Raw genomic sequence first — 23,463 nt, 5'->3', positions numbered from 1 at the left:
ATTAGTAATTAACAATTTTCGACAGTCGTGCACTTGTTACAATTGTCCCCACTTACGGGGTCAATTGTAACAGTTCATAAATTCAACTAAAACATAGTTAATTATACATATTATCATAGTTGTGATATATTTTTTTATTGATCAAAATAGTAGTGATATTTTAGGATTAAAAATAATAATGAGCAGAGACCTAAAGGGTGAAACTTTTAACTTTAAGGGGTTAAAAATTTTAATTTATGCTGTGAAAGGTGACAAATAAAATAATGCACATGCAACATAATATAAATGATATAGGAAACTATTGGTGGTTCTTAAAGAGTTAAGTAATTGTTTGTAAGCATAAGATTATTTATTTTCAGCTGTTACAATCGTCCCTTTACTTATTGTTACAATTGTCCCCAAGACCCCATTTCAGCTTCATTTGTTAAAAACAATGCTAGTTAATTAACTAAACTAATCTTTTTTTTCTGAAATGTTAATTAAGGTGTCCACTTACATATTCGGTTAATAATTTTTATTGATTTAAACAAAATTACTTTGTTACAATATAATATTCTAATGCCAAAAAAATTACTTACGTAGCGTGAAAATATCTTTTGTGATGTAACTCTTTCAAAAGTACCTAGAAATGGTTGCCAGCAGGGGTGTACATGTAGATTTATTAAATACACCTTGTGCGCCACCTAAGAACCAAATCTAAAACCCGACACTCGAAATTTTTGCTCTGTTACAATCGTACCCTGTTACAATTGACCCCACTCTCCCCTATATATATATATATATATATATATATATATATATATATATATATAATATATATATATATATATATATATATATATATATATATATATATATATATATATATATATATATATATATATATATATATATATATATATATATATATATATATATATATATATATATATATATATATATATATATATATATATATTAATGATTTTGCTTTACATGTCCGCCATTGTTATTGGAAGTTATTAGAAGCATTGTTACATTCCACTACATTTCTTATTTATTTGTTACAAGACTTGTTGTTGTACCATAAATAAAAATAAATGATTTAAGAAAATATTAAATCCTGGAAAATTTTTGGTGGTAATCTTAATTATTCAAGACAATGAATGATTAAGGTTTACGATGGAGTAGTTAATTATTTATAATAATATAATTAATAAAATTTGTGTTGATTCTGTCTAAATAAAAGTTATTGGCATTAATCTCAAAAAAGCTTAAAATCAATCTATTTTATGCAAAAAAAAAGTTTAGAAATTTTTTTTGAACAAAAGCATCACTTGAGATTTAAATTATTGAAACATATTATTATTATTACGACATATAGGTCATTCTCTAATCATAAGTACAGGTAGTTCTTTATACTACAGTTTATTTATTTATTTTTAAATGATCATTACTATGATGAAAAAAAAAAAATCTAAATTCATAATAATTTGAAAAAAATAAATTTTTTCCCTTCTATTGAAAAATAAATAACTAAAAATAAATAATAAAAACAAGTAAAAGAAAAGCTTTAAACGCGTTTGGGGAAGTGAGAGAGTAGAATAAATTAAATTTTAATTTATATTGTACAAAAAGTTATGACAAAAAAGTTAAGCGAAGAAAATTACCATACTTACTGCAAAAGTATAAACAGAATACATTAAAACAAACTGAAAAGAAAGTAGAGAAAAAATTGTAATTTTGCAACTACATACATTTTTAATGATAATTTCACTTAAATAATAATAAGAAGAAATTAAACAATAGCAATAGAACGGACATTTTAGTTTGATTTTTAATTTTACTTCTTGTTAAACTAAGCAATTTCAAAAATAATAACATCTATAAATATAGTTTTAATTATACCTAAAGAATAATAAAATGAAAAAAATACATTAAATTTTGTAGTTTAACATGATATTAAAACTTTTAATATTCATTAAACACTAAAAAAAACTTCAAATAATCATAAAACTGAATAAACAAATTATAATATTTTTGTAAGCAATTTTTTTCGGAGTAAATGAATTTTATAGTTGATAGAATAAGAATCCGTTTGTATAGTTGGAGAAATTAACACAAGCTATTGAGCTTGTATAATTTATTTTAATTTTTTGCTTACTCTATGTCAGAAATATTATTTTCTAGTTTAGCTGGAAATTTTAATAGTATCCTTGGCACACAATAAAAAATGGCTTTTTCTGAGAATTTCTTTTAACGGCATAAATAATATAATAACATGTTCAAGATCATAACAGAAATAATTATGCAACGCATTCAAAACTTATAGCTATAGGTATAAAAAATAAAAATTGAGCTCGTAGAGATAACAGTATAGCTGGTGTTGTAGTTCCTTCAATTTCGAATCCCGTTAGTTTCTGTTCTATATTTTCCATCTATATTTTTCGCGTCCTGATTTCATCCCGAACACGCAACAATCGTCTTCTAGTCCTACTTTTTTTTTTTCCAGATTTGTTTAAATACTTATCGGTCACACGTTAATTATTTAACGGATCAATTAACAAATCCTAGTAATAGTTTTAATGGGCATAACATGAAAAAAAAAATTTTTTTTTAAGGGGGTTAAAAGGGAGCATGCGTTTTTTGTTTTAGAAAGTTAGTTAATTTTAATTAAAACATAAGGGCATATATATATATATATATATATATATATATATATATATATATATATATATATATATATATATATATATATATATATATATATATATATATATATATATATATATATACATATATATATATGCCCTTAAATCTAAAAGAATAAAATTACGTGTAATTACCATCTGCCGCGCTTTTTGATATTTTTATGCTGTCATCGAGAACAAATATCGGATGCTTAAAAAATATCACACTCGAAACAATACTAAGGAGCAGCTCCTTTCCCCCTTAGTCAAAGTAAATTTTAACCACTCTTCTATCTTAGATAAGATTTTCTTCATTTAATTATGAACTAATTAAGTAGTTTAATGAGTCATTAATTATAATGTATTAATTATTGTTAAGTCTAATTCATTAATCATAATTATTAGGTTGAATGACTCTAGTAAAACTGGAAACAGTTTCTGTCATTAAATAGAATGAAGAATGTGTGAATAGAGTTATAGAATGAATAGATTTTATCAGTTTCCACACCAATACTTTATCGATTCATTTTTATTATAATTTAAAGAAAAAAATAAATTTTAAAATGTTTAAAGATAAATTTTATTAAAATTTTAATTTGTACTTCAAGTATAAAAAAATGAAGAAAATAAAAACTGTTACATACGTGATTTTTTTATTCATAGAAAAAATTGGTATTGGGGATAATAAGCTATATTTTTTTTATTTATTAATTTTTTTAAATTTATATATGAATTAATTTTTTCAAATGCTTAAGAAAAAATATTTTAAAAATTAATAAATAAAACATTTGAAATTAAATACTTTTATATAGTTTTAATTAACCTGAGTGAACTTACGTCTAGCAATATATTTATTATCAAATTATTTAGGAATTTAACATTAATAATACATTTTATCACTGATAAAAAAAAATTAAGAGATTTCTGCAAATAACGCGGAAAAGGCAGATTACTGTTCTATATTTGATTATAAATGAGCTAAATAAAAAATGGCGTCTTTCTCCCTCTTCTTTCCTTGTTCTGATAGTACAAAATTAGTACACGGCGGCCATTTTGAGGTCGTTTCGCGTACGAAGTATAATAATCTGTAAGAATTTCAAGAAGAGAAACAGGAGCAGGAACTCGTGAACCATGTCGTCAAATTACCGAATCCGGTTCTCCTCTTACAGGGTTGCAATTTTTCTTTACTCTCTCTCAGTTACAAAAAAAGTCGCCAAGATTTTTACTATCCTGAATGAATGAATAATACCTTGAGGGTAAATGAAAACAAGACTGATTTCTAGGTTCCGTTTCATCTTTTTCTTTTATTATTCTTTGAAAAGGCATGCAAAGAGCTTTCTTCATATATTCTTTAATCCAACTGCTTGCATTGAGCAAGAAATTTGAAATTATTGTTCAGAAACAAGGAAACAAATTCGCTAGGTTTTAAATTTTTTTAAAATTATAATTAGAAAGCAAATTGAATTAGAACAATAAATGATACATCAATTTTGTTAATTACTTACTTTTAACAGGTGCGAAGATTTATTTTTATGATTATTTTTTTCCTCTTCTTAAATGTTCTACTTTATTCTGCTTAAAAAAAAAGCCTTTTTAATTTTTATTTTTATCTGTTTGAAATATTAAAATGAAATGAAATGAAATTCGGTACATATTAATAAATTGTTTGACATATTTTTTTATAATGCAATTGGAGGCTTGCAAGCGACGTCACGCTTGGGTAAATCTTGACATTAGTCACGATTCAGCAGCTAATCAGGTTCGACACCCACACGTGTCATCGCTTAGAGGTATTCAATTAAATCTGATCTGAAAATTGATTCATCGTGATAATAATCCTCGCCTAATAGCTATAAAGTTAACAAGCAATACACACAACCATGAGATTTGAGCCATCTTCTTAAGTTGCAGGTACCCAATTTTAGAATGGACATAACTATTCTGCATCTAGTTAATAAAATAGACATGTATTTTCTTTTCGAATAAAATTAGACTAATGATTTAAAATTTATTATTATATATTTTTTTGTATTGCTTTATAAAATCTGTTAAAATTATTAAAATTGAATTAATTATTTCAGATACTTTTTTTTTTTTGGTTTCTGTTAGGAAATTTTCTTAAGAAACTGTTCTAATACAATTTGAAAAACGATTTCTAATTGTTCAATGTGTAAGGAAAAAAAAAATATTTGGAGCTAACGAGATCAGACAAAAAAAAAAAAAAAAAAAAAAGAAAAGAAAAGAAAAGAAAACATAATTTCTTTGAATATATATATCCTTTATTTCTGCGGATTTGGATTCTTGATCCTCAAAATATGGGTGATATCCGCACCACAATTTGAAGAATATAGTCTCATATGTTTAATCTAGAGCGGTCGAAAGTTCAGACCCCTTAATGATAAATACACTTTCTGAGCGTTTCGTTACACCTCTTGGGCTATTAATCAATTTTTTTTTTTTTTTGCTCTGAGTTGCAAAACTTGTTAAGGCAAAAATAATCTCCTGCAAAATTGTATATTTTTAGATTATTTATTATTTTGTCTATTTAAGGTAATAGCGATCTAAAATTTTTGCATTGCATTGTATACCTATACAATAACATATTATTTTGAATTAAATACTGTTAAATGACAAAATGTACTATTTTAGCGAAATCGGCTAAACAGTTTCTGAGTTATAAAAATTTTAAAAAAAGTCTTAATTTTACATTTTTAGTCCTTAATTAATCGGTTGATTTCATTTAAGTTTTGGATTTTGTTGAAATGACTTAGTTTAAAATCATATTAACATTTGTGTACCCTGCAGTGTAAAATTTATCGATTAAAATTAAATAAAATAATACAAAATAAAACATAACTATAAAAAGTTTATTCTTTGGGTAGGATTATCTTTGAACGTCTTTCTTAATTTGAGTATAAAATCTTTAATTTGTTTAAATTAGCAAAAAAAAAAAAAAAAAAAAATTAAAAAAAATAAAAATTAAATAAATAAAAGTAAAAAGAAATTAATATTAAACGGCTCTTGCTTCATTCAATGCAAGAATAACTTTCATTGAAAAATAAAATTACAGCTCATTTAAAAATAAGTTTGCTATACTTTTAGAAGTTCATTTAATCTACAAAGAGCAATATTTAAGAAGAACAATATTTTATTACATTGATTTATGTTTCCTTGAAAACTATCCCGCTTCTCAGAATTATGTTCTTTTTTATTCACTGGAAAAATTCAAAGAAAACAACTAACTTTTTTTTCAATAAAATTAGAGGTGTTGAAAAGGAAAATTGCAGCATGTACGAAATATTTAACAATCAAAATAAATGTTGATAAAAAAAAAGCTTTTTTTTTTTTAATTTTGTTCAAATTTTGTTGACTGAACAATCATTGCAAAACTCAGATATCTTAAAAAACGCGCTGAAAATTGATAGCGCTTAAGACATAGCACAGATTTTCCTTTTATTGTTTCCTAAATTATCAATTAGAATTGTAATTGAAATTTTGTCATTATTTTTCGAATTTCAGCATAATTTTTTCAATCTGTGTCATTTGTATGTTCTTCGAAATATGTTACCAGCAAAGTTTGAAATCCGGCATTCTATAGAGTGCCTAGGCATTGTATATAATGCCTAAAACTAGCCGTCAATATATGAAATGATTTATATTTCACACATTTTCTAGGCATTCTATAGAGTGCCAAATGAGAAACCGGCAAAGTATAAAATCTTCTGTGGCCATGTTAGTAAAGGTGATGAAATGGATATTTTGTGCAATATTTGTTTCTAAACTGAAAATAATTGTGACTTAAATGGGAATTTCTTATACGGAAATTTCGTTTCCCTTAATAAGAAAGGCATAAATTATGTTTTGTACAAGTTTCATTTTTCTTAACACATTTTGAATAATTTTTTTTAATAGCACACTCATTATTTTTTCAGAATAACATTTTTATTTTTGAGAAATGCACATAATTTACATAATAACCTCATCAGGACGTTTTTTTTCCTTCATACTTTGCCTAAATAGCATTTGTCATTCTACAGAATGCCTAGGTATTATATACAATGCCTAGGGAAAGTATGTAATACTTCTCATATTTCAAACCTTGCCTAAAAAGATCCGGCATTTTATAGAATGCTGGCGTTTCACACTTTGCCGGTAACACATATATAAGAAAAGTTTTTTGATGTACATAAAGCCTAGAAGAGCCAAAGAGATGGATTAGGTGTGTCAACTCACATCCCCCCCCCGGAATTTTAAAATGTCGGCAAATTTAACGAGTGAAATTGATAAAATTAAATTTGCCTTTAATTTTCATACAAATTTTTATAATCGTTAACAAAATAAAATGGTAGAAATGTTCCCTTATACTGTGTTGAATGGGTTCAAGAAATAATTTCCATTCTAAGTGCGAGTGCTACTTTGTAATTTATTCGTACGTAAATTATTAATCATTAAGACAAAAATGTAAATATAGATATGTAACCCGCCAAAAAAAATGGTGGACCAAGTTGGTTATCAAAAGATGCTTTTTCAGAAATTGTTTAACTTCATCCCTCAGAACTCGAATTATTCCGACAATTTTGGAAAAGAAACCACGCAGACATCTAACATATTTATTTATACATGTAACATGTCTGTTTGTGGATTTTGATTCGTATCAGCTACGTCATTTCATCAACAGAATCATTTTGCCAACAATTCACTAAAATTATATGTGATTTCTTAGATTTAAATAATTCATCATTAAAAACATTTAAATTATGTTCTTCAAACTCAATATATAACTCAAAATATTTTTTTTTACGTAACATTATGATTCTGAATACTTGTCAACCGAATTTCATATGGGTTTTACGAGATCATAACGTCAGTATAGTTTTCTCCACTATATCTCTAAAACTAAATTACTCAATTGTTAAATTATCATTAAATTATTTTACGAAAATACTTTTTCTTTACGCTGAAAAAAAAAAAAAAAACGAGTAGAGTTGAATATGAACTTACAGTATTGCTACATATCGAATTAAAATCAATAATAATTAAGAATTGCAGTCGTTTATCGGTCAGCGTTGCTTAGACGCTGTAGTTACGGACTGAGGAAAGGAAAAAAGCACTGTAAAGAGCAATTTGTTAAATAAAGCATACATAAAGCACTGAAAAGAAAGTAAAGAAAATAAAAAGAGGTTCTTTTTAATTCAAAACTGACCTCAAAAACTCAAATGTATTTAAATATTACTTTAAAAATTAATTAATTTGTAAAAACTATTTTGAAGTTAACGGAAAAAAAACATTAAGAATCTTAAGGAGTTTAAAAATGTTCTCAGTTCCAATAATTTCACCTATTGTATTGTAATATAATTATCATGTGCAAATGAAATTTTAAAAATTGTCTCAAAATGAAACGCTTCATCAGTTTTGTTAATAATTTACAAGACTAACCTTCCGAGAAACTACTGTTAAAAGATGCATTAAAGCTTACCAGCCTTACCAGCCAGGAGCTTACTTAGGATGTTATCGCCCTGGAGAAACATAAAGGCATTTTATCACGGTTAATAAAAATAATGCTTCGTTTAAGAAAGTATAGATTAAATATTGGATTTCTTAAAATTTCAATCAGATTTTGTAAAGTGTTTCCGCGTTTAACGATCGAAACTCTGACAAAATGTATAAATAATACTAAATATTATTTAACAATAATACTGCAACGAAAATTCTTAATAGCACTGATAATAAAAAGATTAATATTATCATTTAATTATTGCAAGCTAATTACTGAATAAATGAAGTCAGTTATTATATATTTTTTTTATCTAACTCAGAACATAAATGTAACTAAAAACATCAAAGGCTGAGAAAAAACTTGTCGAATGAGAAGTGAATTAATTTAGATCAAAAAACATTTTTAAAAATAAATTATTCTCCGCAGTCCTTATTATTTATTTGCAAGTAGATACCCTAACTACATCTTTAATAAGTTTTAAAACTATTTGTATTGAAATAAGTGTGTATGAAATTAATAGGGTATAATTGAAATAAATTTATTGACATACTAACAGCAAATTATTTTACATACTAACAATGATCACATTAAAATATGAAAATGATATGAAATAACTAATAAAAAATTATAATTTAAAAGTTAAATTTTTATGTACATTTTAACTGTTGAAAAAAACCCAACGTAATAATGCATTTTTTTATTTTTTATTTATTTATTTTATTCTTTATTTATTAATTTATTTCTTGACCCTTAGCACTTCGAGTACTTTTTAATGCTGTTTGAACTAATATAAACACTAAATCATTTAAAATGCATAAAACAGTATTTTTATATAATTTTTAAAATTCTTAAAATAATGTGAATAAGATATGAAATTTTTAATTTTGGAGTGAAATATTTATTGTCAGTGAAAATCAGTGAGATTTGATGTCAATGGTTAATTGTTGGGATATCCTGGTCGATAGGGTGCTGGGCCCATGTCCAAGAGGTCGTAGGTTCGATCCTCGCCGGCCGAAGATTCCCCGTGCAGTAAATGGTGACTGACGCACGTTAAATCTGTCGAGTCTCAAAGTCCTCCATGCTCCCATAACAAATCAATACCTCTGGGGGTACTGATCCAGGAGTTTCCTTGTCTTCTGGACTGGTTCAAAATTACAAGGCTACGGAGTTGAACATTAGTTGTTGTAAACCCAATATTGGGTCGGCTGGTCAACGACGGTTATAAAATAAAATGAAATGGTTAATAGTTGGACCGGACAACCTGGTTGGTAGGGCACTGGGCCCATGTCCAAAAGGTCGTGGGTTCAAACCCAGTGTATTAAATGGTGACTGATACACTTTAAATGTGTCGGGTCACAAAGTCCTCCATGTTCCCATAACTAATCATACCTCTGGGGGTACTGATCCAGGAGTTTCCTTGTTTAATGGATTGGGTTCAAAATTACAAGGCTACGCAGTTGAACATTGGTAGTCGTAAACTCAAAATTGGACCGGCTGTTCAACGACGGTTATTAAATATAAAATGGTTTATTCTCACAGCCTAGTATAATATATTAGATAACGCAGTACTGTGTAAATAATATTTCTTAGATAAATCCATGATTTAAAATCAAAGATTTTTTTAATTAAATATTTTTAAAACATGCCAACCTTGATTGTTATTGTTTATTGACATTTTTCAGAGTACTTCTCAAGAATTGCCTTCCATGCACGCACTCACAAATCGCTAATATTTAAAATTTTTACTACAATTAATTTCTATGTCATAAAAGTTGAAAGTTGATAAAAAGTTTCGTGTTGTTATTTTAAAAATTACACTTCTAATAAGGAACTTTAGCTAAAATGAAATTAGACACATTTGGAAATTTAAATTATAATAACTCGTATGAATTTTTTGTGCAAGGAATAGTAAAAATATATCCACCAATTAGTAAATGTTAATAAAAATTTGTAATATAACTATTAATCAGTCTTGAATTTCTCCTCCTCCTATTTTGGATCTCCTCCGGATCTCCTATTTTGCTCACTTCTAAGCACTGCCCTGGATAGACTGCTATAGCTATTAAACGTTTTAACATTTAAATGTGATTTCATTGAGTAAGACTTTTCAGATTCAGGTTAGTTAATGTTAGTTCATAATAAAACAGTAAGCTGTGAATTATACTAAAGCAGAGAGCTCATAACTGTTTATTAAATGTTGAGTTTGGGGATTTTAATTGTTTTGAAATAAAATTTGTATGATGCAAGTTGTTATTTTAACTGTTCTAGGAAATTACTTATTTGCATAAACTATATTTGCGAATAAAAAAACTTACAATCTGATTGATTTTAATTTTTAAAACCGAAAAACTAAATTTAATATTTAATTAAATAATAAGACTTAATTAAACATTTAAATGTGCACTAAAACATTATATTTTGATGTATGAACAGTGACTGAAAAAAACCCCTTTAAATCTATATTTTACATTAAAATTGGTCGATTCATTCATTCGATATAAAGTTTATTTATTTATTTATTTTTAAAGACGTGAAAAATTAAAAAGTGAATTATTTTCTGAAAGCAGAATTTTAAAACAATCCTACAAAGCCATCCTGTAATCGGAAACTTGAATTACTTTTCTTTACTTATTATCACATTGCAATAAGTATTCAGCTTCAGAATTAACAAAAGATTCCTTTAAAAAATTTAGCTTTTTTTTAAAAGTTTTTTGATTAAAAATAATTGGAAATAATAACTAAACAGAAATGAGTTTATAACTTTAAATATAATATTAAAATGAAAACAAAAATATTTTTTGTTGTTTCCTTTTATTCATTAATTATTAGTTTCAAATGTCTGGACCCCATAAGCCAATACTTGAAGAAACTCAATTTTTTATGTCAAAATAAACATAATGCGAATTTCTATATAAATTTGAAAAAGAAGCCTGTAACTTATTTTAGATGAGATTAAAAACTATGAGCAAAATCATTTGATAAAATCTGATTTAGACCTCTCTTAAAGTTTTATCAATTTCTCGCAAGATGGCGCAGTGCTCCAGACAGGTGGCAATAATATAAAAATAAGGCTGACATTAGCAGAAATACGATTCCGATTTCTTTAGTAGTGAATTATTTTGATGAACTGTCATTTCATTTGTAAATTTGATTTTAGTTTTTGTTTCGGCTTTGTTTACATTTCATTCCAAAAGAAACCTAAAACTATTTGTAGTCTCTCCATTTCTTTGCTCTTTATTCTTTAGTATAGTTTAAATAATTAGCATTTAAACATTGCATTATTAGTTTTTTTAATATGAATGAATCTATTTGCTGATTATGTTTTTGTTTTTTTTGCAAATTATAAAAGCTTTAACTTTAAAATTTCTCGATATGTATAATGCACTTCCTTATTAGATAATGTTTATGTTAAATTGCTTATATATATGGCATATTTTTTTTTAATAATTTAGTAGCAATATTGTGTTTTAAAAGCTGGTACATTCTGGGGGTTTCAAAGGATTTCATGTTTTCATTCTTTTATTCTGCTGGTTATATGTATATATATATATTTTATTGTGATTGCAATAGTCGTAAAATTTATTTTAATATTATTGTATGTTTTTCCTTTTAAGCATAAGAATTACGTGGTCGTTGCGTTAGATTATGTCGAATTAATTTCAAAGAACTGTGATTATGTGAGTATTTATAGTTTAATGAAATGTGTTATCTTTTTTTTTTACATGTGGATGAACAAATTTGGGATTTGAGGAATCGAGAAATATATTTAGATCTTTGTAATGACTGTATGTATGAACTGTTTGAAACTATAATTATTTCATGTTATGAATTATCTATAAATGCTTTAAAAGTTTAAACACAACTTTAAATCTTAGAAAAATAATTGATTAACACAAAATTAAATATTTGAGATAGCTGAATAATAATGTGAAAAAAAATTGTGCACTTATTTTTGTTAAATTTATTTATTAATAATTATATTCATTTATTACTGAGTCATTTGTATTGCTCATTGAGTTCAATACAGTATTACTTGATATGTAAGAAATATCAGAAATCTCTTTAATTCTCTAGGAATAATGTGCTAGTGTGTTAATTTTTTTATGATTATATCAATCTTTTAATTGATGTAAGAATGAAAATTATACTACTGTTAATATTTTATCAAATATTTGAATTATTATAGCAAATATTCTGCCAGTCTCTTTATTGTTCCTAAAATATTCCATAGTTTTGTCTCAATTAGTTATTTATTAATTATGAGTAAATATTTGTGATCATGTTACAATTGTATTGCAATTGTCATGTTGCAATTGTTTTTGATTTAGTAAGATAGGTGTGATATTGAGCACTTGATATTAAATGACATTATAAAGACAAGTTGAACACTTGTCATTCAAATAACACATTGAAATTATTAAACAAATATTTGATAATACAGTTACATTTCAAATGTTGTTTTATATATAAAATATTCATCAATGTATTCAGAAAATCTTTTTTATACTCATATTCTTATGTATATAATACAGTTGTTATAAATGTACTGACTTATGCGCTTCATATAGTTATTCGTTGGTTGTCATTTAACTAATAAATATTTTGAATCTCATAAATATTTTTGTCAATAAAATACAATACATTACGCAAAATGAGAAACGGAATATCTTTATAACTTTTGATCTAATGATTAAATTTTCACGTACTAAGATGCAATTGTAATGATTCTAGAATATAATCTTAAATTTGCTATGCCACTCAATTTATGCAGAGGATATTTAAAATTAAGAAATCAGGTATAGAAATGTGCTTTTTTTTAATAAGCACATCTTTTTCTTCAACAGATTAGGATATTTGATCTTTAAAATGTGAGTATTAAACCTCAATCTGAAAAACATGGGGTAAGTTTAGGGGTAAGAGCAGTTGAAATTTTGCGATCTTTCGTATTAATTTCACCATACCTCTGAAATGGTGAATACCATACTTCTGAATCAAGTAGTTTTTGCTCACAATTATGAAATTCATTTATCCAAAGAAAATTCTGCGAAAAATATATATATATATACAGTCGAACCCCGCTATAGTGAACCGTCTGCGGACTCAGTAATGTGTCCACTATAACCGATGGTTCACTATATCCAAATTTTTTGAAGAATATTTTTTGCATAAGGCAGTTGAATGATTGAAAATTGGCTTTGCAATTTTGAGTAAGTTATTTAAAAAATTATTAACTAATTAACAGATAATAAAGCAAAAATTGATGGAAAAAATAATTATGTCGCTAAATATTAGTTTTATTTTCACTTTTTATGAAAAAAATTTGTGATTTTTGATTGAACACAATTTGATTTTAAATTGAGTTCATCAATTTTCTTATCTTCAATGTGCAAAGAATGCAAGATTTTTACATTCTGAACAAGATTTCGAGCCATCTTGACAAAGCATCTTCTACGTTTTCTCTTTCAGCTCCACGCAGTTTTTTCGATGAAACCCTGTTTTTGTCGTATGCCGCAAGAATTGCACTTCGATTTTTCCAAATGTTTGAAACTGTAGATTTTGACAAGGAAAATTCCTTACACAGTGGCGATTGATTGGTTCTATCATCAATACGCTTTACAATTTTAACTTTGTCCTCTATCGAAAACGCTTTTCTCTTTAGAGAATTTGCCATTTTCACTGCTTTTGAAATAAAAATCTTGTCTCAAATAGATAATGTAAGAATATGAAGAGAGCAGCTGTAGAATGAGTTAAATTGTTCCCCTTCTTGATTGCCAAGGGGTGATTTGTAAAGAATATGGTTTGAACAGATAAGAAAATTCCAAAAATTCAGCAGGTGGCCAAGTTAACTAGTTGTAGAGCAAGCTTGGGGAAAAGAGATAAAGGGAGGCTTGTCAGGGAGGGGGGAGTATAAGATAAATGATCTGTTTGACATTTACAGTATAGTTAAAAGTGATAAGCATAAAGGAGAGTAATATGACACATTTTATAGGAATGCATTCATTTTCAGTCCCAACACCTACAAGTTTAAAGATGGAGGACTGAAAAAGATATTTAAAGAAATGAAATTTGAGTCCACTATAACCGAGTTTCCAAGTTCTAAGCTGTTCACTATAAGCGTTAAAAATAACATTATTTAAATAGGAATACGGACGGGACCGCTAAAGAAGTTCACTACATCCGAGTGTTCACTATATCCCAGGTTCACTATAGCGGGGTTCGACTGTATATATAAATATTTTTTATTATTTATATTAATAATTGTTCCAGACATCTGTGGATTATGAGATATTAAAATTTTTTCATCACTCTAATTTTATGTAATTTTAAGTGAAAATTTTTTAATGGAATCGGTCAAATAGTTTTTGATAAATGAGTATTTGAAAATATGACTTTTGGTTTGATTGTCTATTCAGCATGATAGAAGTGAAAATAACATTAAAGGATCCAAAGTGTTTATCACTCTCATAACCAAAATATTAGGATCATATTTTAAAACTCAGCATCACTACAGCCCATAGAGGGCCAAGGTCTACTGTGCCCATCTCAGTTTTCTTGAACTTGGGCTCTGGGATGCAGGAGCAGATTTTCTGGTTAGGTGGTCAGCTGAACGCGGAACCCCCAGTGTTTAATTCCCAAGCATGTTTGGTACTCATTTATCGACCCACTGAAGGGATGAAAGGCTAAGTCAGCCTTGCCCGGCCCGAGGATCGAACCAAGGACCTGTGGCATGACAGCTCGAAGCGCTACCGCTCAGCCACCGGGTGTCAGGATCATATTTTACCTGTTGCTAAAACATCTCAATTTGTTGTAAAAAATGTATAATCAGAGAATATTAGGAAAAAAATTGGGATAAAGTTAGCCAAAAAGAAAAAGGTATTTCAGAGAAAGTAAGCTTTTGTGTTTGATTTAATTGCTTTAAATATTGCCTGATTAAACTAAATAACATTTTAAAGTCAATTCGTGAAAACATTAAGATTACATATTTAGTGCAAAAAAATCCCATCATTAGTTCAAAAGTTTTTGGTGTTCTGTTTTTCATTTTGCACCTAAGCATAGTTTTTGCAAAAATATTTTAAAAACATGCAGTGAAGACATGAAGATTCCTAATTTTGCTTAAAAAGATTGTTGATTATGCTAAAAACAAATTGTTGTTATAAATTGATAAGAATTTATGGTAGGTAAGCAATGTTAAGTATTGTAAAAATCATAAAGGCAGGAATAATTTAGTAACGTTACATAAGTCGATAAATTTTTAATAAAATTTGTATATTTTCATTAAAATTGTTTATTAATTTTTTAAAATATTACATTTCTTATAATATTTTGTTTAATGTTTATTTTTAATAAACTTTGAATAAATTAAAAAAAAAAAGTGTTTTTTTTTTTTAGTTACAAGACTTAAAGTTATAACATTTTGTCATGGCTGCTTTAAATCTAGGGATTTTTGTGTATTTATTCTATCTATAAGTTCAAAATAATGTGCCGTCGTTGACCGTATACTAATTTTCCTTTTTGGCAGCTTCAATTGAAATCAAAATTCAGTTTTTTAGGGACTTCAAAAGCCATTGCATTTCATTTCTTCATTTAGTTTTTTTTTAAGCTAACTTAAAATCAAATGTAGTTTTGCTTATAAAAATAATTCCGCCTGCTAGTGTGAGTTTTTGTTATAATGAACTTTTACTGTAGAAAGGAATTTGAAGTAACTATTGAGAATAAACAATTTTAGATTTATTGAAAGTATCTCTTAATGCTATATTTTACATATCTTTTTAATGGTCAATGATTTAATCAATGATAATCAGCATATTCTTTGAAATGCATCTTACCCTATTAACCATTAAGAATTAATGAACTCAAACATTTTTTTTCAAATTTGAATTAATAGTTATTTTAGTAGTATTGGTTATAATTTTTTTATGTTTATAATATTTTATCAGTTTTTATATAACATCTTAATAATTTTCTGTTGAGTTCTGTTCAAAAATCTCATTTTCATACATAAATTTTTTTTTCTTCAATGGTACGAAAGAAAACTAATTTGTTACACAGAAAAACAATATCATTCCACTCTAGAGTTCGTAATCTACAGTTAAAGAGTGTGCAGAAAAATTAATTGATTATTTTAGAGTTGTTTCTTCTTTGTATATACTAATGAATTAGTTGTTAGTCTTAATGATCTTATAGTTAAATTTCCATTAGTTAAAATAACTTATTAATTTTTACACTGTATATTTTTGTTTAAAGTAAATTTTTTTATTAAAATATTTATTTATGAAACTTTATTTGTCAATTATGCTGTATGAAATGAACTGAATTTGTTAATTTTATAATTAGTTGTGGTTTTATTTAAATTGAAATGTTTTTTATCTTTTAATAAGTGCAATAAATGAAATTTTATTGATAAGATTAATTACCAGTAGAGTTTTTTTAATTATAGATAACGTGATATATTATTATTTATTTTTAAATTATCTTATTGCTTAGTGTCATATAATTACACTATATTTTTAATGGCTATTTTTATTCCAGTGTCTTTATTCGGAAAATTTATAATTTCCTATTGATGCATAATAGTGCTGATAAATTATTTTAATATAATGAAATATAAATCATGCAGTTAACTGTAAAATGCATCCATAATTTATTCTTTAAGAAAATCATGTATGTTTATTGGTCTATAAAAATATGTTCAATTATTACTCAGTTATTATGATAGATTTCCTGTTCATCAAATTAAAAAGAATATTACTTCTTCATTAGTTTAATATTTTTTATAAATTATCTAATTTTTTATTTAATAGATAATGTTATTATAAACATGTATTTCTTAACATAAAATTATTGTTATTCTTTGGTCATACTGCAGATATTAATTAGGTAATAAAGTTTTAACAACAGAAGCTACTCTTAGGTGGCAACATAACATTTCATTTTCACAATTGAACAAACTACTCCAGTTTTTAAAGGTTTTGTTTTAAAACACTCATCTCTTCATTTATGTTTTCTGTATGCGAATATGTTTAGAATGATAGTACAGTAGGGAACCGATTATCCGGAACGATCGGGACCATAACTATTCCGGATAACTGATTTTTCCGGTTTTCTGAATCGCTACAAAAAGCCGTTTTTTTATTGTTAAACCCAACTAAAAAAAAAAAAATTTTTTTAGGAAATAATCTTGAAAAGAAGAAAAAACGATGAAGTAATACACTAATGATTATTTCCAAAATGATGGTAAGGTGAACATCTTTCAAAAAAGAAAGAAAAATCCTAAAATCTTATAAGGAAAAAAAAATTTTGTTTAAAAAATGGCGGGAAAATTTATCGAATTTCGTTCCGGTTTTCTGGTTTTCCGGTTTTCTGATTTCCGGATAACAGGTTCTGTACTGTATCAGGTGTTGTTTAAACTTGAAAATATTACAGTATGATCTATACATTTTAATACTAACTATGCAAATTTTATATGTTCTATTCTATTTTTTGTATGTTCTATAATATTTCCATGTAAATATTTTTCATTCAAATTACATTATTTTAAACTAGTTAATTCTATATTACTTTTTAAAACAAATCTAAATTTTGTATCAATAAGCACAAATAAATATTTTTATGCATCAAAGCTTAATATAACCCAACATAGGTGATCAAACAAATATGTGCAAATAAATTGTGCAAATTAGTGAACTTAGTAATGCATGTTTTCCAGAAACATATTTGAATAACATTTTATAAGTAGTATAATTATAATTAATGTTGTTCTTAATTAATAAAAATAAATATGTTGCTTTTAATTTTAATAACATATGGTATTAATTTTTGTTATTTAAAATTATACTTTTCGTAAATTTTGTTTTAAAAACTTACTATGAGCAGTTTCATGTTAAGGAACATATTTAAGTAGTCTGTTTCATCAAATGTCTTGTGCAATCAGGGCTAAAGAGTTTCAATTTTTCTTCTATATATGCATGTTTCTTTCTTTTTGGCAGTTGTGCAAAGAGGAAGAAAAATCTCTTAGTCACAGTGTTTGTTTCGCAGCAGATTGGTAGAAATTGAAATATCTGAGATTAGGTGATACTAGCAAATTGGATGTTGTAGTGTATGCAATATGTTTTTTATATATACAAGTAATAGGATAGCCACAAACAATGATTAAATATAGCGTAATATTGAACACTTAGTCTTGTAATGAAATGGAAAATTTCACTATATTAGTATCTTGGATTATAAAGCTATGAAATATGTAAATATGCTTTAAACGTAATTTTTTTCTTAATCACATCATTTCCTCTGGAAAATCCTTTTTTCTTTCTTATTTTATTGCAAATTTTTAAATTATACTATTCTTTTAGAAATATAATAATGTTAGAATAAAGTAGGGTATGATAACAAACAAAGTACCAATAATGTAAAATGAACCTGTAAAAAATATAAAAGTAATTCTTTTGGTTTCATATGTTATTTTTCTTTCTGTGACAAATTTTACGTAGTTCTTCATATTATAATTCAATATGGCTTAAAATATTTTTGTTACAATATATTTTTTAAATTAAATTTAAAAATAAACCTTTTTGTGTTAAAAGAAACTATTTTAAAGTTTAACTTTAAATATTGCATTTCACATGTAAAAAAATTATAATTATGTTTCATTCTAAAAATATGTAATTTTTTTCCTTCTCTTTTTAGGAAATCCTAATAATCAATTCAAGCTTTTTGGAGGCCCTGAATCATATATAAGCCTTATTGTTACCAAAAGTCTGAGAAAACTTAGTAAGCAAGACAACAAGTTTAATTGTCCTCACTGTCCATATTCATCAAACATAAGTACAAACTATAAACATCATATGTTGACTCATTCAACAGAACGTCCTTTTACTTGTTCTGTTTGTGGAATGGGTTTCATTCAAAAACAAAATATGAAAAATCACATGGTACAGCATGTCAAGATGAAAAGTCCTATTAATAATATTTCAACAGACCAGTAATTTGTTTGATGCTATTGTATATTTGCTATTGATAAACCATAGAACAGAATTTAACCTTAGATATCTAAATTTAAATCAGTGTGGTTCAACAGTGGGTTCTAAATTAAGTATTTGAACTCACCTTGTAAAGGTTTCTGATTTAGAAGATCTAACTACTAATCTAAGTTCAATCCCAGCTTGTGCCATATAAGTATATCTCTTTTATATATATATATTTTTAAATTTGCTATACTTAAATGTATTTAGATGTTCTATCTCAACCTATGTTTAAATGACCAAACCTTTCTTATTTTATAAATTATTTTAAGATTAAAATATTCTCAATTCTTTTGAAGGAAAATATATTTTCTCAATTTCAAATGGTGTAGTCGACTAAAAATAAATGTTTTTAATTATTTTTCTTAATGGAGAAATTTAACATGATTTGAAAGCTAAATTTAAGTTCTAATTTTTTACAAAATTGGAAACCTTGTATTATATGCTGTTCTTTTCGAAAATAGAATTTAAAATATTAAAAACAAAACAAAACAAACAGATTTTGTTAAGTAAATTATAATTAAATTTCCTGATTTCTATTCTATTTTATTATTTTCTTTTGTATCAAGATTTAATGCATGAACTAGAACTTTTTATACAAAATCATTATAAGAAATAATCACATATTTTAACTAATGACTATCTTATGCCTATTTTAAAGAAAGCACTGGAATGATTTTTGGCCTTACTCGATCTGTGGTATCTGCTAAAGAGATAAATATACATTGATCAATAATTATTTAATTAAGATTTTATATTATAATGCAGTATTAAAACATTTCCACTTAATAAAATTTATGGGAAATTTTTTTTAAATAGTTGACCTACAAATTTTACTGATACACTGTGTTCACTTTTATTTAAAACTGTAAAATAATAATGAAGATAAAACTATGTAATTTAATTTTATAAGATCTTTTGTTGTTTTAAATAAAGTTTATTTTTTAAAATTTTTAGTCAAATTTTCAGAGATTTTTGTATTATGATAGCTTTTTTAATACATAATTTGTTATTTCTCAAGATCTGCTGATAGCAATAATATGAAATTTACTTTGTACAATTGAAGCTATGCGTAGAATTGTATAATTTTAAAAATATATTTATTTTAAATGTGGTTCCAGAACATTTAAAATTCGCATCTATGCTTTTAATCATGCAGTTAAAAAAAAACAATTGTAAGCCTAATTTTGATTTTTTTCTCTTTATCTACGTTTTATGAAGATAATTATCAGAATTTCACTTTTCTTACATTTTTGTCGACTTGTAGAAAGTTAAATTTCAAATGCACAGTTTAAAGTTTTATTATATGATATATTAATAAAATTTTTGTTTTTAAATTTTGGCGTATTTATGACTTTTTCCCCCAAAGCAGTGTTTCTTTAATAAATATTCCTCTTACAACTTTTTTTCCTTGGTAAGTTTTTGTGCTATTGCTTTGTTTGCAGTTGAGAAATTATCAGTTTCCCAGACAAATGCTTAAATGAAACTGATTGTATATTATAATTAATTTTCTGCAAATTTGATTAAAAAAAATTGTAAATAATCAATTTGAATTATGTAAATTATAGCTGCATAAATTTCAAGGAAACAAATCATGAAAAATGAGTAATCTGAGTGAATCTGATATATTTGTGTCGCATAATAATACAAAAAAGTAGACATTAGTTTTGATTAATGCTATACAATTTTCATGTTGGAATTGATAAAAGAATGGTAGTAATTCGTGTTCATAGTATGTGCTGTAGTCAAAAATGTTTTTCATTTGTTTTTTAAGGAAAAAAAGAAGAATTGTTAATATATTGTTTTTTAATGATTGAATTTTATTATTATTTTTTTAAATTAAATTTTACAGCTATCTTTAATCTGCTTCATGATGTACAAAATTCTTACTTGCTGTTTTTCTGTTTAGTTTTCAAAGTATACAGTAACATATTTTAGCATATACAAACACATGTTATTACACATACAAGTAACTAAATTTGCGTGTAAAAAGGATTATTCACAGTATATTGATTAACTGTTTAAATACAGAATTAATAAAAGGCAAACCAAAAAACATGAAATTTGATAAATTTACTACTTATGCGGATCTAAACACAACAAAATAAAAAAAATCGAGTTAAAAAAATTCAATTGGGTTTTTAACAATGTTCCATTGATTGGAACATTGGCAAGGGCATTTTTTACTGACTTTGGTCATATCAGCTGTGATCCAGTTCATACCTTCGGTCGGAACAAAATGTTATTCTCTTAGAAGAAGTCCATGAAAATGTAAAATATTATTTTAGGAAATGCATTAATAGTTTAAACTTTTTTTTAAGGCATAAAATGATAATATATTGATGAAATATTCTAAATATTCACCCAGAATAGTATATGAAAAATGTCAAAAGGAGCACAATGAACATAAATGAAATGTTTGCAAATTTTTTTCCAGTTATTTCAAATACTGTTGGCTCATCAAATTTCACTTTCTTACTCGATTTTATAATTGGACTTTCCCTTTTATGTTTCTTATTAGCCCTTGACTCTAGAATTTGATTTTCCGCTTCATCTTCTGCAATATTACTTTAAAATTTTTTTTTTTACAGACAGAGAATGGAAAATTGATGTCAAAAGTTGAACCTAAACTTCTATTCCTCCCTTTTTACATTCATTATTTATCTTGAATAAGTGTCATAATATCAATTGAATGAAATGAAAACAACATTACTCAATGAATTATTTGAAAATAGAACCCTTGAGACACTAATGTTTCAAAAATTGAACATTGGCTTTAAACTAAGATTTTGACTTTAAAATTCTTAAAATTTTTTTTTGAATTTGATGGCTAACAGAGGGTTATTTTATTACTTAAAAAGTTTGTAAGTATCGTAAAAATTGGATTTTTGGTGAATTTTATTACAAACAGGATGAAAATTTACGAATTAAGTTTCGAATTAATTTACGAATCAAGTTTCTAAAATTCATAAAAAATCAAATACTTATGAAAATGGAACCAAACTAAATGTTAAAAAAATGTATAATGTAAATTTTAAATGTATAATAATATTCGAACCTGGATTGCTCATTTAATTCAAACTCAAAGTGCCACTTTTAGAACATCAGCATGTAAACTGTTATCATATTGCTCATTTGAGAGAGTAATGATGAATGTAAAAGAGCCTCACCAGAAATGATATTTGGAAATTAACAGATTTTACCTTCGCTGTAATGATTTGTATAAACTTTCTTTCTTCCATAAGTTAAGGTCAAATGAACTTTATTTTCTTCTCGTTAAAGTTCTGGAAAGAATTGTATTCATTATAATTGTAAGCATGCTTTGAAAGATCAGGATCAATAATTTAGTTTCTCTCTTTCTTATCAATGCAAAATCTTATCTATTAATAATAAGTAAAGAATCCTAAGTGTTTTAATTCTTTTAAATAACAAACATTTTAGAGCTACGTTTTTGAGCAAAATGAGTATGTTTTAAAGCAACATGCTCATTTTTAATATTGCATAATTTGCTTCTCTCATTTATTAAAATAATGTGTTTGAAATTTTTTTTTTAAAAACAAAGATTAAAACTTTATTTGTTTATAATTTTATAGATAGTAAAAAATAACTAGAATACAATTTAAAAATTAAAGAATGAAATTTTGTTATCAAAAACATTTTATGATCTGCTGTCAGTAACTCAATCTGCCAAGTCTTTAAACAAGGTAATTTTCAATGAAGGGAGATGTTTACTTACTTAACAGTTTCTTTAGATCATTTAGATTCTAAACTGATTTTGTCAAAAGCACTTAAATGCAATAAATTTTTTTTACGTGAGTGTTTAATTTATAGTGTTAAAATGAATACATTATTGCTGATGTTGATGATTGGTAAAATAAATACATAAATATTTATTACATATGAATGCAAATGCTGCCATTTTTTAAAAATTGTGATCTCGATCTTTCAAAAGGTGCCATTGGTGTTATAAAATTTACTAGGATTTATAGCAATTCAAATGTTTCTCCAGCGAAAGTTAAAAAGATGTACCAGTGTAGTTATTGTGTTCAATATAATTTTTTTTCCTTCACGATTAAGAGCTCATTTACTGAGCAGACTATAAGTGTATATAGCAAAAATATTCTTTGAAATATGAAGTTTTCATAGATGAGCAATATTAATCATTTTAGTGCTTATATTTGATTAGAAATAGTGTACTTAAAATTGTTGCAATTTTAGGAGTTAGTGTGCAAGTTCCTAAAATGTTTTTAAATAAAACTTATCATTATTTGTGTCTGCA

At 25.7% G+C, this 23,463-nt stretch overlaps 1 protein-coding gene and 1 long non-coding RNA gene across 6 annotated transcripts in view; one reads left to right on the top strand and one right to left on the bottom strand.

Annotated features, from left to right (window-relative positions):
- LOC107448039 (endocuticle structural glycoprotein SgAbd-9-like) overlaps positions 1–18,257 on the bottom strand; it is a 26,407-nt gene extending 8,150 nt beyond the window's left edge. Inside the window, exons 1-3 of one of the 4 annotated variants that reach the window (XM_087156798.1) lie at positions 18,031–18,257; positions 13,128–13,207; positions 1,650–1,691 (exon numbers count right to left, since the gene is read on the bottom strand). In XM_087156798.1, the coding sequence (XP_087012924.1) occupies positions 1,650–1,691; positions 13,128–13,148 (63 nt within the window). In that variant the 5' untranslated portion in view covers positions 13,149–13,207; positions 18,031–18,257. The remainder of the gene's footprint in view (positions 1–1,649; positions 1,692–13,127; positions 13,208–18,030) is intronic. The other 3 variants (XM_087156800.1, XM_087156797.1, XM_087156799.1) reach the window with 3 other exon arrangements.
- LOC139424925 (uncharacterized) lies at positions 11,273–23,463 on the top strand. 2 transcript variants are annotated; one of them, XR_015431229.1, is made up of 3 exons: positions 11,273–11,376; positions 11,781–11,951; positions 18,850–23,463. It is a non-coding gene; the product is annotated as an uncharacterized LOC139424925 (long non-coding RNA). The 2 variants fall into 2 exon arrangements; XR_011636042.2 differs by lacking the exon at positions 11,273–11,376 and having other exon boundaries at positions 11,419–11,951.

Source organism: Parasteatoda tepidariorum, chromosome 2 (assembly GCF_982258835.1).
Source record: "Parasteatoda tepidariorum strain Cologne lab strain chromosome 2, Ptep-v5.0, whole genome shotgun sequence".
NCBI classification, from domain to species: Eukaryota; Metazoa; Arthropoda; class Arachnida; order Araneae; family Theridiidae; genus Parasteatoda; species Parasteatoda tepidariorum.
This window is presented reverse-complemented; position numbering and strand designations above follow the sequence as displayed.